The sequence below is a fragment of the Suncus etruscus genome, chromosome 11 (genome assembly GCF_024139225.1).
Source record: "Suncus etruscus isolate mSunEtr1 chromosome 11, mSunEtr1.pri.cur, whole genome shotgun sequence".
Lineage (NCBI taxonomy): Eukaryota > Metazoa > Chordata > Mammalia > Eulipotyphla > Soricidae > Suncus > Suncus etruscus.
Genome location: NC_064858.1, coordinates 30,019,134 through 30,036,762, shown reverse-complemented (window position 1 = coordinate 30,036,762; position 17,629 = coordinate 30,019,134). Strand labels below are relative to the sequence as shown.

At 33.0% G+C, this 17,629-nt stretch overlaps 1 protein-coding gene across 1 annotated transcript in view; it reads left to right on the top strand.

The window, feature by feature from the left end:
- PIK3C2G (phosphatidylinositol-4-phosphate 3-kinase catalytic subunit type 2 gamma) overlaps positions 1-17,629 on the top strand; it is a 378,850-nt gene that overhangs the window by 48,171 nt on the left and 313,050 nt on the right. Inside the window, exons 6-7 of the mRNA XM_049782899.1 lie at positions 5,552-5,622; positions 10,658-10,721. Of these exons, the coding sequence (XP_049638856.1) occupies positions 5,552-5,622; positions 10,658-10,721 (135 nt within the window). The remainder of the gene's footprint in view (positions 1-5,551; positions 5,623-10,657; positions 10,722-17,629) is intronic.

The following is a 17,629-nucleotide window of genomic DNA, read 5'->3' as shown; positions in this document are numbered from 1 at the left end:
AATCACTCTGGCAGACTTGGGGACAATATAAAATGCCAGGAATTGAACACAGGTGGGCTGCTGCAAAGCAAATGCCCTACCCATTGTGCTATCACTCTAGCCCCCCAAATGTATGGATCAATCTTTATTCCTATTTAGATCACTGTATATAAATGACTATTTCAAAGGCAGTAATTCACAAAGCACTAATATAACAGTTTCATGTAAATTTAGAGTGTTCATTCTTAATTTTTAAAAGATAATAGGATGCCCGTATTACATTTCTTTTTAACACAATTTTATAGGCATGTATTATTAAAAATTAAGGAAGATGAAAGGCATGATGGTTTATGATTTTCACTAAGTCATATTTATGAAACAGGTGAGCATAAGTGGTGTTGCATCCATTGAGGTGTCTTAAGATATTGAAACTTATGCCACAAAGTTACATGACAAATATATATTTATAGGCAATATTTAAGGTTTAGGATGTGAATTTCATAGACATTGCACAACATTTTTTGTTTTATATGTATTGTGTTGTTTTCTACAATTACATTTATACACCCAAAAGTCTGGTGCTTGATCAATGTGTCATAATAAATCGGATCCCATATGTTGCTAATATGCTTTACACATACTAATTCACACTAGAGCAAAAGCAACATAAAAATGATAACTTGTCATTTTATTTTGTTTGTAGAAACAAAAGAACTGAACTGAAAATTTAAAAGGTTATGTCAATGGCTCTGTGTTTCACAGCTCATAAATAAGAGATGAGATTTGTGCACAGCTAGTCTGGTCAGTGTCTTATAATGCCAGTCAATCTATTGTCTGTGACTTGATATCACCATTGTTATCATGTTCATAGACAATCTTGTGTCATCTCTAGATATAAAGTGCATAGCTTCTACCACAAAGGCTGATTTTTGTCAATGTGTCATTTAAATGATAGCAGGGTTTAAGTTATATGGTGATCCGAGACCAAGGAACTCATTTTTTAGCCAGTTCAGTTTACAGAGGGTGCAAATATTTTTCCCACTTCACCTGTTCCTAGCACTGATACTATCATTTTAAAATGTTGATAATTTGGTGCAGGAGATATATTACATGAGGCAGCATGCTTGCCTTGCACAAGGCAGACACAGGTTCAATCCCCAGATACAGATGTGTTTCTTTACGCTCCATCAGAAGTGATCCCCGAGCACCAAGCCAGGACTAAGCATTGAGCACTATAGAAGCTGGTCCCCAAACCAATCAAAACAAAACAAAAAATTATAATGTATTAGATGTGAGATATTTATTCCCAATTTTTACATATATTTAATATATAAGTTTATAAGTGCTATGTAATATGGGTCATATACTAATTGTTCAAGGAGCTTTTATAGTGAAAGCAAACATCAAGATCTCAGCTTTTGGGGCTTTAAACACAGGTATTAAACTGACTCAGGTAGAAATCAGTGGCAGTGACCAAATAGGTGACAGATGATGAAAAGCCACTCTCTATGTCACAATATTCTTGCTCTTTTAGGGTATTTTTCATCCTCAATCAAAAAGAGAAAATAATTAAAATATATAAGAAGTTGAACAGAGAGATAGATAGTGTATAGGTTAAGGTTCTTCTCTTGCATAGGGCTAACCCTGGTTTCTTTGGCATATGTACCCTCAGCACCATCAGGAGAGATCCTGGAGCAAAAAGTCAAGAGTATCATTAGATGTGGCCTCAAAATCAACCAAATAAACAATATGTTAGACTCCTTCTAGGCACTGCTCTCTTAATACAAATAATATATAAAAATATTTTGAATATTTTATATGCTTTAACAATCTCATGTAAGAAAGGAAAAATTTATTAAACTTATCATTTAAAAATAGAGATTAGATATACAAAATTTATAGACACTTGTCCACTGAAGACTTACTGAGTACTTAATATATCTCAGCTACTACTCAAGACATTAAAATTATGAAGACAAAAAAGATATTTTTATATTTATTAAAATATAGAGTATATATCTTAGTAGAGAAGACACAACACAGACTTATCTATTAAAAAAGTCCAATAAATATGTGTTCTCTGAAAGTAGAGTTCTCAAGTACACTGAAATCATGAGCAACATAGATTCAACCACTGAACTTTGTAATGTGTATGCCAAGGTGGCAGGCAGAGGTAGAAGTGTGGTGTGGGAGTGAGGAATGATGGTATATTGGAGCACTAGTGATGAGAGGTGACACCAGTGTGGGATTGGTGTTGAAATACAACTGATAACTTTGTAAACCATCTTTAATTAAATAAAAATTTAAAAAAACATAAAGAATAGAATTAGGTTCATTTTTGTTTGATTCTTCATGTCTTGAGTTTTGGCCCACATCAAGCAGTGCTAAGGGATAAATAACTCCTGTCCTGTACTCAGAGTGATACAAGAGGACCATATGAAGTGGCTGGTGTTGCTTTAAATAATAAAGAGTTCCTATGGATGAACTAGATGGAGATGGAGGCCTTTGTCCTTTAGCCCCGGCCACGTGGCTCCGTCCCCCATTAACAGGCGGGTCTGCAAGTTCAGGTGGTGGCAAGAAGGCAATCCACTCACAGCAGGCTTCAGGAAATATCAGCTTTATTCATGCCCTAGTCAACATGTGTGGCTTCTATATTATAACCATTTATGCATGCTAATTTTAGCTTGCCCTGCGTCTAGCCTTTGTCCGCCATCTCTAGCCTCCTGCTACCTCTCCATCCAGGTAAATGCAAATATCTCTCCTATCCAGGGCAAAATCCCTTTGCCCTTCTGGTCAAAGCCTTATCTAACTTCCCCAAGACCCCTCCCAGGAGTGGGAGGATCTTGCAGGTAAAGTTACACGTAAATTCATTCCCCAAGACCCCTCCCAGGAATGAGAGGGTCTTACAGGTAATTGCACGTAAATCCGGTGTGTGGCAACAGTTGGGATCAAAAATTATCAGCAGGGGCCAGAGTGGTGGCACAAGCAGTAGGGCATTTGTCTTGCAAGTGTTAACCTAGGATGGACTGTGGTCCAATCCCCAGGAGTCCCATATGGTCCCCCAAGCCAGGAGTGATTTCTGAGCACATAGCCAGGAGTAACCCCTGAGCATCACTGGGTGTGACTCAATAAACAAAACAAAAAATTAACAAAAACAAACAAAAATTGGTCAGCAGAGTTTAAAGAAATCTATCCTCTCCTATGTTTATAAATAATTTAATTTTTGTTTTAAAACTAGAGGAGAGAGGAATGACCGGGCAACACCCAGAGGTACTTGAACTACTTAGGACAGCTCTCAATTATCAGTGACAGGAAAAATGGCCAATTCCACTCTCCACTATATTTCTGGAAGCTTATGGTTTTAAAGTAAGAATTATTATATTATGTAGAAATTTAGAATAAATTATGTATATGCTGGCTTTGGTTTTAATATCTGAAAGAATTATGCCATAATTCAAATTTTACTAGCATTTGGGGTGCCTGATAGAACATTTTACTTTACGTTTTCATTTAATGCCCTGTCCTTGTCCAAAGTTGAGTTTTCTCTCTTGGTCAAGAGTAAATCTATTTTTAATTGAATTAATTCCTACAGACTTGTTTCTTTAAAGTAGCATGCACTCACAATATTGTATTACAGTATTACAGAACTTAATTTTAATCTTCATACAACTTTTTATCCTTCTCACTTATAAAACCCAATATAAACATTACTTTACCATAAGTCCTATAAAGGATTTTCATTTCTGATTTTTTTCTGATGGTCAATTAAAATAATTAATTATTGTCTAGGTAGTTTATTAGTAAAGATATTTTATCAAAAAGTATTAAGGCCACTAAGTTCCCAAATGTATTGCCAACATGGGGTTAAATAGTGGAATTAGCAAGGAGTACTGCAGACTTGCATAAGATTGTCAAGAATTTAAAATTGAAGGGTGTGTATGTCTGTCTGTGTGTGTGTGTGTGTGTGTGTGTGTGTGTGTGAATTCCCAATGACCATAGAGCTTTAATTTTTTTGTTTTGGGTCATAAAGAATCATGTCTAGGATTTAAACCCGGCCCTCTACTCAGGAATTGGTCTTGTTTAGGTTCAAGCAATAAGTGGTACAAGGAATTGAACCTGGATCAGATGCATGCAAGGCAGGAGCCATGCTCACTGAGATATCTCTTTGATCTGAGGATGATATTTGAAGATGCGTATTTACTCATCCCATGCCAGGAGAAAATACAATAGTACCTGGTACCTGAGACTTTATACTTATCATTGTTGCCATTCAGTAAAAGCTTAATCACAATGAAATAGAAACTTCTCTTTCCTCAAAAAACTGAAATTTGAACTCCATAATGTCAAGCAATACTACCCTAAGCATATATTCGAGAGGTCCAAAAATAAAATACAGAAATCCTCTGAAATCATAACTTCATTGTTGCACATTTTGCATTAACCAGACTCTGGAAACAATCCAAGTGCCCAAGAATAAATAAACTGTTATATCTACAGGATGGAATACTATGCAGCTGATAGAAAAATAAAGCCATGAAATTTGCTTATACATGGGTAGATATGAAGATTATTACTCTAAACAAAATGAATCAGAGGGAGAAGGATAGGCTTAAAATGATCACACTCATTTGTGGGATATAAAAATAAAAGGATAGTGCTGGAATAAAATATATATATACAAGAGCCAAGAAAACATGGTTAGAAACTTGCTACAAATAACATGGGGCTGCAGTTGGGAACACTATAGCAATGAATATTGGAACGATGACTGTTGGAAATGATCATTCTGGACAAGAACTGGGTACTGAAAGGAGATAAAGTGATTTGCAGGATACCCTTCAGGAACAATATTGCAAACTACAGTGTCTAAAAGAAAAAGAGGCACATGAAAAATGTCTGCCATAGAGACAGGCAGGCAGGGGAAAGGGCAAGGTGAAGGCAGGAGGGGAAATAGGGATATTGGTGGCAGGAAATGTACACTGGTGAAGATATGGGTGTGTGGCATTGAATGACTGAAACTCGATCATGTACAACTTTTTAACTGTGTATCTTACAGTGATTCAGTTAAATAATTTAACTTATTAAAAGTAAATAAGAAAAAAGAAATAGAAAGTTCTCTCACACTGATGTTTTTTAAGCAAGATGTGGCCAAGCTATAAAAATGGGAGTACCGTGAGAATCCTCAGGCAGATCTAGCAAGTTGTCAAGTATTATACAGGCACAACGTCTTTTTATCGAAATGTAATAAAAATGTGCATGGATATGGGATATGTAGCATCTAAATCACTGCCTTCCACATCATAGAAACTAAAGTTTGACCTTGGGGATGCCAGATATTTGCTTCTATTCTTGAGGTTTATTCACAAGCAAAACTTAGCATTCTAGTTTACCTTTGAAAAGAATGCTTATACATTGAAGTATTTTATAAATTTTTTAGAACAAAGTAGTCAAATGATGAATGGGGGTTATCAAAAGAGGTGACTAAAATGACAGCAGGAAGTTACAGAACTATTTTTATCCGGTACTTATTTCTATTCACTCTATAAATATTAATATATTCTGCTGTCTACAGAATGAAGATGACCACAGCCAGTTTTATCTGAACCAACTCCTAGAATTTATGCATATTTGGAAAGTACCCAGGTAAGACATTTTATTTCTGTTCCAATATCACTTTTATGACTGAATTCTCAAATGCCAAATCACAATATTTTCCATTTGATTGTAAAAAATACAATTGTAATGTACTCATATCATGGAAGTTGCTATATATTATTTTATAAAAAAAACCTCTTCCTTTGGTAAATTCTGTTAATGATTGTCTATTCTTCACAGCTTTCAGATATAGTTGAAGAGCTGCTCACACTCTCCAGAACAATCTAACATTCATTTAAAAATATCTCTACTTCAGTTATTATAGTTCCAAAGGTTTTTCTTATTCATCTTATGAATTTGAGTATGCGTGAGTCACATTTTCTAACATAATTTCCATACTGTGAATTTCACCATTCTCTCCTTTAAATTTCTTCAGGGCAGAAAAATTACCTGATAGAAAAAATAGTATATAACATAGATGGTATATATAACAGAGAGAAGAGTATAAATACAAATATTCAAACAAAATTTGAATATTTACAAAACAATCTATGGATTTTATTTGGAATATTAGGATTTTGGAAAGTTAAGTTGGAAAAATATGTGCTACAGTTTGAGTTTTTCTATAATCAAAGTGGTTTAGAGATAAATATAATAATAATGGGCTGTATGTAATGTAGTGGTCATAAATTTCTAAACAAGGCCTTATATAAAAATGATGTGTTAAATTATTGTAGTGGCTATAATAGTTATCATTGGGTGAATTTTTACACATTTTACATATATTACTTCATCTAATTTGTCTTAAAGTCTTCATATTATATGGAATCTTCAGAATTAAGGAAAGTGAATTTTTGGAAGCTTAAGAACCTTTCAGGGTGGTTAATTCAAGACTGAAGTTAAGTCTGTCTAAAATTCGCAAAGGTTAATTTTTCAATTATGTTTTCCATGTGTGCCTCTTCTCCCTATTTTCCCCAAATTGTCAGCCTCATAGTAAAAATTATAAAAGAGGCAAGATTGGAAAGGAATTAGACATAATTTAATTCTAATGTTTGGTTTTTAGCCTAATTGTCTAAATAATGAATAAGTTCCCATCAAGATGTGAATGAGCAAAGACTAGCTTTCTGGTTCCAAAGGAATTTGTGTGAATGTGTGTGATGCCAGGGCTTAAGTTTATATATGAAAGGCAAAAACTCTACCACTGAGCCACATTCCCAGTCCTCTTATTCTAAAATAATGTTTTTTAAGAAATTATAGACATCATAACTAAAGTGATTTCAAAAAGTCTGAAATTCCTAGAAGATAAACAACTACTTTGACTGATTTGAGGGAGGATCAGGGTTTTACAATATGCTGTTGCCTGAAACTCAGAAGAGACATCAGGTGAGAGGAAGCCAGTTCATTCTGTTTCTGTCTCTCCTTTTCATTACTTAGCCTGCTCAGAATTCGAATGTATAAATTGTAGAAATACTGGTGTCTTCAGTGAAATTAGGCATACTAGATCTTTGCAGCATTGAGGAGCAAAGAAAAATTCTCATGTTTGCATTGATTTCCTGAGCATCACAATGATTTATGATAGCTTCCAAATTGCATTCCTCCACCCCTCTTGGGTTCAACCACTGGGCAATGGAATACAATCCAGAGGGACCCCATCTCACAAAGCTGCTCCTACTCTGGTTCAGAAACTAAAACACAGAGAAGTGAAAATAAAGTCTGTCAACCATCAAAGTGTTAAGACAAAAAAACCAAGGTCTATCCGCTTAATCATTTGACATTGTGCTCCAGTTGTATCTAGCTCTCATCTCATATATTTTTCAACTGTTGAGAATAGATGGAATCTGAGTCTACAGCCAATGTAGATTTTGCTTCTCAGCTTTAAAAGGCATATGACACTACATTTAATTGACAGGAAGTACTATAAGCTTAAGGTGAACAGGTTGACAATTTGATATGCATATATATCACCAAAAGTCAAACACAATTAAGATTGGTGAATGCATTCTTGTTCTTTAGAACATACAAACATTATATCTACTGTTTGTTCCCTTGGATAAACTTCATCTTCTCCCATTCCTGATTCCTGGCAGCCAGCTAAAAATGAGTCTAATCTTATCTGAAATAATAGGCCTTTTAGGAATTTAAGTCAAGAATTCTTAGCTTACACATATGAGAACAAATAGTATTTGATGTTCAGTAATTGACTTATAACATATAGCCTAATGTTCTCAAGGTTCATTTTTGTGGCTGCAAATATACAGATGCCTCCCATTTTTTGTCTAGATAATTTTTTGCATAAATATATACCAATTTTGTTCATTCATTCACTAGACATGTTAAGGCTTTTTGCATGGGTTAGCTACTGTGAATAAGACAGCAATGATTTTGATATTGAATATATATTTTTTCCTCTTTGGGGGAGCAGAGGGCTCCCAAATAATGCTCAATAAACCAATTCAAGGACTGAAAAACAATGCTACTTGGGTTCTGCAGTGCCAGAGATACCTTATCTTCTCCTGAAATTAGAATCCTCTAGGGCACACACCTCAGTGATTAGTGACCTCCAGAGCTTCGGTCATCAATGTTTAGAGAAACATGTGGTACCAGGAGAAGAACATAGGGTGGATGCATACTAGACATATGTGTCAAGCTCTGTACTATATCATGGCTCTGAAATAATAGTTACTTTTTTTCTTTTATGTAAACACAGTGATTACAAAGTTGTTCATGATTGATTTTCAGTCTTACAATGTACACACCTATGAAAGTTTCCAACCACTAATGTCCCTGGTTTCCCTCTCTCACCCACTGCCTCTGGGGCAGACATTTTACTTCTCTCTCTTTCCCTTTTTTCCTTTATAGATACTATAATTTGCATGATTGTTAATGAAGGGGTACTATGCATATCACTCTATCTTCATCCAATGTCCAGTTGTTGTCTTAGTGATCAGTTTCAAATATCATGAGACAATAATTTTGACTTCTGAATACATAGCTAGGAACGAGATTGCTGTATCATGTTTTAATTGTACTTTTAATATACTTAATCAAATCATTGTAAATATCAAGATTATTCATGATTGGATTTTAAATGCACACCAATTTAATTCTAGCACCTTTCACTAGTGTCCACGTTCCTTCTCCCCTGTGCCCCTCTTGCCACCTAGACTACCTCTATGTAAAGTTCTTTATTCTCCTCTCAGTGCCCCCTCTAGTGACCATTTTCTTCTATCATTGTCAGAGTGTTCCTTTCCTTAATTTCTCCTTCCTCACACAGTGACAAGCTTCCTATTGAAGACAAGTTCTCAATATTTTTGAAATGGCTCTATATTGCTTTCTAAGATAAATTCACATTTCTAAAAAGTTTATAATGTACTTTTAATTTCTTTAATTATAATAACATTATTATATAATAATAACTATAATTTTTAAATAATGTAAAATTTATTGTAATAATTGCATAGAATTATATATATAATTTCTTTACACTGTATACTCACCACTATGTAAGTCATCTTGTTTTGATCATTCATTTGAACAGTTGTGGGATGCTTGAGTCTGTTGCATGTAAAACTATTGTACTATTCCTCTGGTTCCTCTTCATTCTACTAAAAGAAAGATAATATTCTGGCCTGTAATTTTCTTGCTATTCTTCTCTGGCTTTAGTATCATGGTAATTGTGGACTCATTTAATGTGTTATGAAGTATTTCGTCTTTTTAATGTTTTTGAAATTTTGAAAAGTATGGGCATTCATTATTTTTAAATATAGATTTTAAACCTTAAGCCATCTAGTCTGATATTTATCTTTGTTGAGATATTTTTAATTACTGAATAAATCTCCCTTCTTTAGAATTCGTCTATACATATTTTTTGTTTTCATGATTTAGATTTGATAGGCTTGTTTCTTTCTCAGAATTTATCCATTAATGCTAAACTACTCAATTTCTTGACAGATCAGTCTGGTCTCCTGTGATTATTTTTATATCTCTGGTATCATTGGTTGTGTTTACTCTCTCAGCTCAAACTTTATTAAACTATCTTTTATATTTGGTCTATTTATCTAAAGGTTTGCCAATGTTTGTTTGTTTGCTATCAGGGCATACCGGGCAGTGCTCAGGGGTTAATCCTGATGGTTTGCCAAAATTGTCTTTTAAAAAGCATCTTGTCTTTAACTGGTCAGTTTCTTTGACCAATATATTATTGCTCTATTCAGTTTTTCATTTATTTCAACTCTAATAATTCTGCTAATTTGGGGCATTGTTTGTCCAAAATTTCTTGTTACTTAATCTATAAAACTAGAGGAACTTATTTTGTCATCTTAATATTTTAGTAACTTAAGACATTTTTATGAGTGCCCATCCCACAATATCACATAAGTTAGGATGTATTATCTTTTCATATTTCCATTAATTTCATTTTCTCCTTTAGTTTGAACACAGTGGTTAAAAAGTTGTTCTTGATTGGGTTTCAATATTACAATGTACACCACCGTTCACCCAGGAACATTACAAGCCACTGATGTCCTCAGTTTCCCCTCCCAACTTCCCCACTGCCTGCCTCTGGGGCAAGCATTTTACTCCCCTTTTCTCTGTCCCTCTCTGTCCTTCCCTCTATTTTTCCTTTTTAAACACTATTGTTATGGTGGGGTACCATGCCTATCACTTTATCTCCATCCATCACTCAGTTCTTGTCCAGAGTGATCAGTTCCAAGTACCATTGTCATAGTGATCCTTTATCTACCCTAATTGCACTGTTCCACTAATTATGCTGAGCTGAGCTGCCTACCACGGACTGGTCCTCCCAGACCTATTTAACATCAGGATTAGTGATGTTAAAGTATGTGGTTTCACTTCCACGAATCTGAGAGCACCAGCTAACAGTGTTTGTGAAATGATAGAAGCCAATTTCAGTGGCATGGGTAATGACAGCATCTGTATGTGCACTAGCAATAGGGAGAGTCCGAACCATAATTTTCTGGGACTGCAGACTATCAAGCTGATTACATCCACAGTAGTGGAGATCGGTGATAAGAATTAGGCAATCAATATACAATTTTAAACAAAGATATATGTTTTCTCTTTTCAGACAGTGCCTCTCAACTGTACTCAAAAAATATGACTTCCATCTGAAAGGCCTTTTGGAAACCCAGGTATTTTTAAGTTATTATATTCATTTACCAGCTCAATAAGCATTTATTACTTCCTCAACATTCATAAGTTTCTGATATAAAAAGAAAAAAAGAAAATTTGCTACATTTGAGAAATGTTCAGTCCATCAAAGAATAAAAGCAAGGAAAAATGTGGGTTTTATGCATAATAAATCAACATGGATAATATGAAATCAAATAAGACACAAGAAAGAAGGTTATCATTTTGACTTATTTAATCTGAAGTTTTAAAAATAGTTATATCAGTCAATGAAAGCATATGGGAAGGAAAGGAGTAAACAGGCATAATTTCTAGCAAAGACCATTAACAGAAACAGCAGGAACCTGATTTGTTTAGGAAACTGATATTTGGAATGCTATCGTGGAATTTTAAGATCAGAGTCCAGAAAGACACACCATAAAAGAGGCAAATAGGGACCAATTTATAAAGGATATTAAATATATTTTATAGACAATATAATGCTTATCTAGTTCATCAGCTGATGATTTTTACTGACTATGCAGACAACTGACCGAAATAAATGCAATTATATATTTCATCAGTCCCAATAGATCATAAAGTCATGGGGGGGGGGAAACTATAGAGGTAGCAAGGAGAAGAAAGTTTATAGTGGCCTTAAATAGAAAATGTATACAATTTGGTGAAAGACAATGAACAACAAAATAAGAGTGTAGATAGTTCCTCCAGATTCCTGCTGAATGAGTGCATGGAGATGTCACTGAAATAATGGAGAACAGAGACTAACTTGGCAGAGAAAAGACAAATTCAAACCAAAACTATTGAGATTTGATCTGCAATTGGGCACCTAACATCCACTGGGAGGCAGAAAATTTATTGTAGCTTTTTCTTCCAAGAAAAGATCAATCTGCTAAAGATAAAACATATGCTTACAGAAAATTTTATGGAATGTTTTTTAAAACAAGCAAGCACTAAATTTTCCTTTTGATATACATTTAATTACTCTCCTGATGCACATAAAAGAATACAGTTTAAGCAACTGTTTCTGATATTAATAAACAGTCAGAAAAACTGTAAAATATAGTTAATGTAGATATCAAACATATGTGAATTCCACATAAATACCTAAAGTCATGACAATGATAAATACATGAGTCAGAGCCCTTCTCAAAGGGTAACCTTTTCATGTTAACTGCATTTTTCTTTCTTCAGCCTATCCTATGGAAGGAGAAAAAAATCTCAATAAGTTATAAAAATAATTTACAACATATTATTTTAAATTTTATAAAAAAAATCATCACTGCTTCTTTCAATTTTATTCCTCAACACTGTGAATTGTTTCTGCAGTCTATAACAATATTACCCAGGTATCTGTAGTACACTTATTTTATTTCATTATTCTTTGACTATATGTAATTTTACTTTAAAATTATCTACATGTATATTGATTTTAATTATTTAATATCTCAGTACACTTACATACCATATGCCTTTTTATATATGTACACCGTAGTTGAAATTCTCTACACTGCTTATTTCCAAATAGAGAGGCACAATGATATGTAGGAAGCCTCCAGTATTTTCTCCTTGTTCAAAGAAATTATTGCCCATTACAGTTTGTTTCCAAATAAATTTAAAATTTGAGTGGGTAAAATATAAAAGAAATCTAGTAATCAGTATTACCCACATCTGAATTATTTTATAGACCACAGAATGATTTTGGACTGTGAATTATGTTAAAGAAAATTAGATTTTGTTTTGTTTTGGAACCATACACAACTGTGCTCAGGAATTACTCCTGCCTCTGTGCAGGGCTTGGAGGATTGAATAGGATGCTGGGATCAAAGCTAAATTGGCCTCTTACAATGTAAGTGCTATACCCATCCTCACTGTGCTCTCATTCTGGTCCTGTTTTAATTTTTTTAACTATTTATATTTTACATTTATATTTTATATTTTTAGAAATGACTAAAATATTTTAGCCTTGACTTTTCAGTTTGAATCTGCTGGCTTAAATTACTTTTGTTTGAATGATGCTATTTGTAGGATTGTAAACTACTAGACATTTGAGTAATATTTCTATAATTATTTTATATGCATTGAAAACATTTAAGAAAATATGAATATATTATACAGTAAAAGCTTTCCTCAAAATATTACTTGAAATTGGGGACTGGAGAAATAGCATGAAGGTAAGGCTTTTGCCTATCATGTAGAAGGACGGTGGTTCGAATCTCGGCATCCCATATAGTCCCCTGTGCCTGCCAAGGGCAATTTCTGAGCCTAGAGCCAGAAGTAACCCCTGAGCACTGCCGGGTGTGACCCCAAAACAAAAGTATTACTTGAAATTTTATTGGATTTTTTACTAACTAGAATAAGCAAAAATTCAATTAATAGCAATACTTTAAATTTGTTGATTATCAAGTTTGAAAAACAGCAAATTTGCACAATTAGAGAACACAGAGTGTTGTATAGGTATAAAATATATACCTATAAAAGAAATATTAAATGAGATTTCAATCTCCGTTAAAAAAATCTACTTCTGACTAAACACTAATACTCCCTACTAATCTATGCTCACTGTCTCCAAATGTTCATAAAATACCAAGTGGGACTCTGAGGAAGTTAGTAGTCCCTACCACTGCTTATCAAGTTATATTATAATTTAATAACTGTAAAAATACTCATAAACTACCTCAATATGGATTAAGAAATATATGTATGCTTCATAATGAAGTTTGAGTTAATGAAAATTCTTTCTGGTCTGAAGTAAAAACAAATATTTAACCATTCTATTTTATGACATTTTCTATACCAAGTAGATAACCAGAAGAATATGCCATCTATTATTCAGGTTTAAGTAACTCAGGGAGAAAAAGCAGTAAAATTCTCTCACACTTTCCTACTACAGATAAAAATAAAATGCAATGGAGATAGGCATAAAATTCTGAATGTATGTACAAAAAAAGAGGAATACAGTGATTTTATAACATAAACCTTAGAACTGAAGCTCTCTTAGTAACATGCATATCTATACATATTTTCAGAATTTCTGATTTCAAATGTAATTTAAGTAGTAATGCAATAATGAGAGAATTTCAGGACTACATATATTATATTATAATATATGCAAAACTTCTGCCACTATATATATTTTTATTAAACCATCATAGTATTCATATTTTCATCACTAGAATGAAGACAATAAGAATAGTCTAGTGATCTTAAAATACCAATGGCACATTAAATATTGTGTATTAATATAATATAGACTGTAAAATTTAGATGTGTCCAATAAATGATAAGTTCTGCTATTTTATCATCATAGTTACTATTTTAAAAGCTAATATTAAACTAAAAGATTGGATACAAAAGAAAGCACATTACATAACAGAGTTCTATTCACAACAATATAAGAAGTGATAAAGGAGCAAAATAGCCATTAGAAAAAAACAGAATAAAAAGAATAGGCAAGAGGTCCAGTTGAAAGATCACAAAGGAAGTCAAGAAGAGGAAAAAAGGTAAGCCCAGTAACAAGGAAAATAAAGGATAACTTGGAATTGAAATATACTTTCATAGAAAGAAAGGGCAGACTGAAACTAGTAAAAGTCAAACCAATTATGCCTAGAAGTAAACTAGACTTTAAGAAGAAAAATGAAAGTAGATCTTCAAAAAGAAAAATAACCACGAGTCAATATAATTGGTATTCCAGGTGATATAAAAAAGAAAGTTGCCTTGTAGGATTCTGTCAAAGTAATAATATTCTGACATTACTTGGATCTGTGAAGTGGTTTATATAATGTAGGTAGACTACACAAATGTCAAAAGTAAATAATAATGATAAAGCAAGTGCTATTACTAAACAACATGTGTAGGAACAAAATATTGAGATTACCATGGAATCTTTGAGTCACTTCATCTCTTTTCCTGCACCTAATAATTATTGTTTTCCATGGTGAAGGTATTTTGTAGTAAAAACATAAACAATGTAAGTTTTAGATTTCTTTTTTTTTTTTGGTCCTGTTTTTTTTTGGGGGGGGTGGGGTGGGGGGGGACACATCCAGTGGCACTCAGGGGTTACTCTTGACTCTACGCTCAGAAATCGCTCCTGGCGGGCTCGTGGGATCTTATGAGATACAGGATCCTGGGTCGACTGCATACAAGACAAGCACCCTAACGCTGAGCTATATCTGTAACCCCTTTGTTTTTTGTTTGTTTATTTGTTTGTTTTTTGAATGCCAACCTAAATGCAATAAGATAATGTGTACTTTCTGAATCTTATATCTTTTGCTCAAATATTACATTTAAGATTTATCACCTTGCTCAATGTTGTTTTGATTTATTTTCATTGCCATGGTAAATGGATGAGTGGAAATGTATATTTATTTACTTCATTATTCTAAGAATAATAAGAAAACCAAGGGGTTTTCTAGGTATGGAATTAAGATCACAGTTAGCCTTGGGGCCAAACCTTGCTCTTAAAATAGAACCTACAGTATTGGGGATCAGACATGGACCTAAGGTTTGCAAATCATGCACTGTGTCCATTGAACTATTTTTTCAGCCTTAATACTGAATAATTTTAAATAGAGTGGCACATATTTCATAGTATATGAGAAGTTACAGTGTTCTATTTCTTACAAACTTGTAGCAAAGTACAACTGCTAAAATTTTGCCTGTGTGATATATATACAGTGATATATATGCAATGATATACATGATGACTTTCATTTTAATCTCTCTGAAAATAATAAATTTGAAATAATAATATAATAAATAATAATAAATTTATAATTGTTTACTAGTTTAAAATGCAACATCATTTTTATATTTATAAGTTACATATTCAATTTTGTCAATGTTCTAATTCATCTTTTCCAAAAAGATTAATGTGAATCATTTACATGTTTAATATTCTCTGGTTGTACATATAGAAAATATCTTTTGCCAGTTGATGTCTTGTCTATTTGCTTTAAATTGTCTGAATTTCTAAATCTCTAAGATTAATTTACATAAAATACTCATGTTAACTTACAGTTTAACCATTTTTTAAAAATTCATATAGCTGTATGAGCACTAGAGAAATCAAGATAGAAAATATTTTTATTACACCAAAAAGTGCCCTAGGGTCTCCTTCACATTCCAGACAGCAGGAACCCAAGATTTACTTTTGCAAAGCCCTTCTACTATTATTGCAAAGTCCTTGCCTTATTGTTAACCTTGTAGAGGAAGTTACATTCTTTCAGTATCAAGTATAATGTAATTTGGAAGCTATGTAATTGTGGTATGAAACGAATTTCTTCTTACTGGGTATAGAAAGAACTACTGATAGTTTGCTAATAAATAATGTTATGAGTGACTAATTTTGAAAAATGATTTTAATGTTTATACAGATAAGCATCAGATGTTTATCATTTTCCTTTCAAAATTTTAAAGCTATTTTCATATTACTCTGACAAGTCACTGTTAGTGAGGATTTAGGATCCTTTCTATATTAATTCTGTTTTGAGTTAGATGAATTTTGTAAGGATATTTGCATCTATACTAATCACTGGCATCAGTCTTTATTTTTTATAATATTGCATTTGATTTTGAAATATTAAAAAATACTATGAAAAGTGTTTCCAACACCTATTACCCTGAAAAAATGGTAGTCTAGCTTTATTTTATTTTATTTCCTTCTCAAATATCAAATAAAATTCAGAACTCTCTGGAATTTTGAAGCCAACTCTTTCAAATTTTCTTCATGGAAAGTATTTTAATTATGACTTCAATATAATTAGAACGAACATTTTCAATTAAAAAAACATGCATATTTTAGTAGATTTAATTGGTATTCTCCACTTTCTTATATATTGGCATTACCTCATTAATATCTTTTGGCCTTTTTATTATTTTTGAGAACTCTTGTATAAAAACTACTGATATCTCTTAAATATTACATTATTAGTTCTCATTCTTTTTACCTTTTGTGTTTGATCTACCTCCAATTTCATCAATGTTTTATTTAGCTGTATTTAATATCTATTGAGCACAATGAAGAAATTCTATACTTTCAATAGCATATTTTTATCTTGTATCACTTCAGTTTATACATTTTCCATATCTGCTGAAATTTTTCATTTATTAATGGAATTTGAATTTTATTTTTCACTGAATTTTATAATATATTAATAGCTATTTTAATACTTTTGGGCTGGTCTCAGTACACCTGTTTGGCATTTTTTAACTTTGGTTTTATCACTCCATCAAGTGAAAATGGTTTGTTTCATCTTGCCTTTTGTGGTGGAATTCCCAATATTTTATTCAATGCTAGTCATCTGCTAAGAAATGATAGTTGAAAATGAGATAAATTATTTTCTTACCTATAAATCAGGGGTCCTCAAAAATTTTAAACAGGGGGCCAGTTCACTGTCCTTCAGACCATTGGAGGGTCTGACTATAGTAAAAACAAAACTTATGAACGAATTCTTATGCACACTGCATATATCTTATTTTGCAATGAAGAAACAAAACAGATACAAGTACAATATACGGCCCATGGGTGGGCCATAGTTTGAGGACCACTGCTATAAATCAACAACACAATAAACATGCAGGGTTGATTCAGTCTAGTAAAGATTTGTGCTTTGTGTTTTGTTTTTGCTATTTCTATTGGGAAGGCACATCAGGGTTCTTATTACCTCAGCACAGACTCAATGTGGCTTCTGCTTAAACAGTTCTTATTTGCCTCTGCTGTAAGAGATCAGAACGTGAAAAACCTTTGTCCCAGCAGTTTGTTTTATGTTTATTATTCAAAACAGTCTCTTCTTTAATTTTATTGTTGTTCATGTACCCGAGCAGTGCAGAAAAAAGCTCTTATATACTCAGTTTGGTCACACAGGGTTGCTTGTTCAACAGTGCACAGGGGCCATTAAGGCCACAGGTGGTG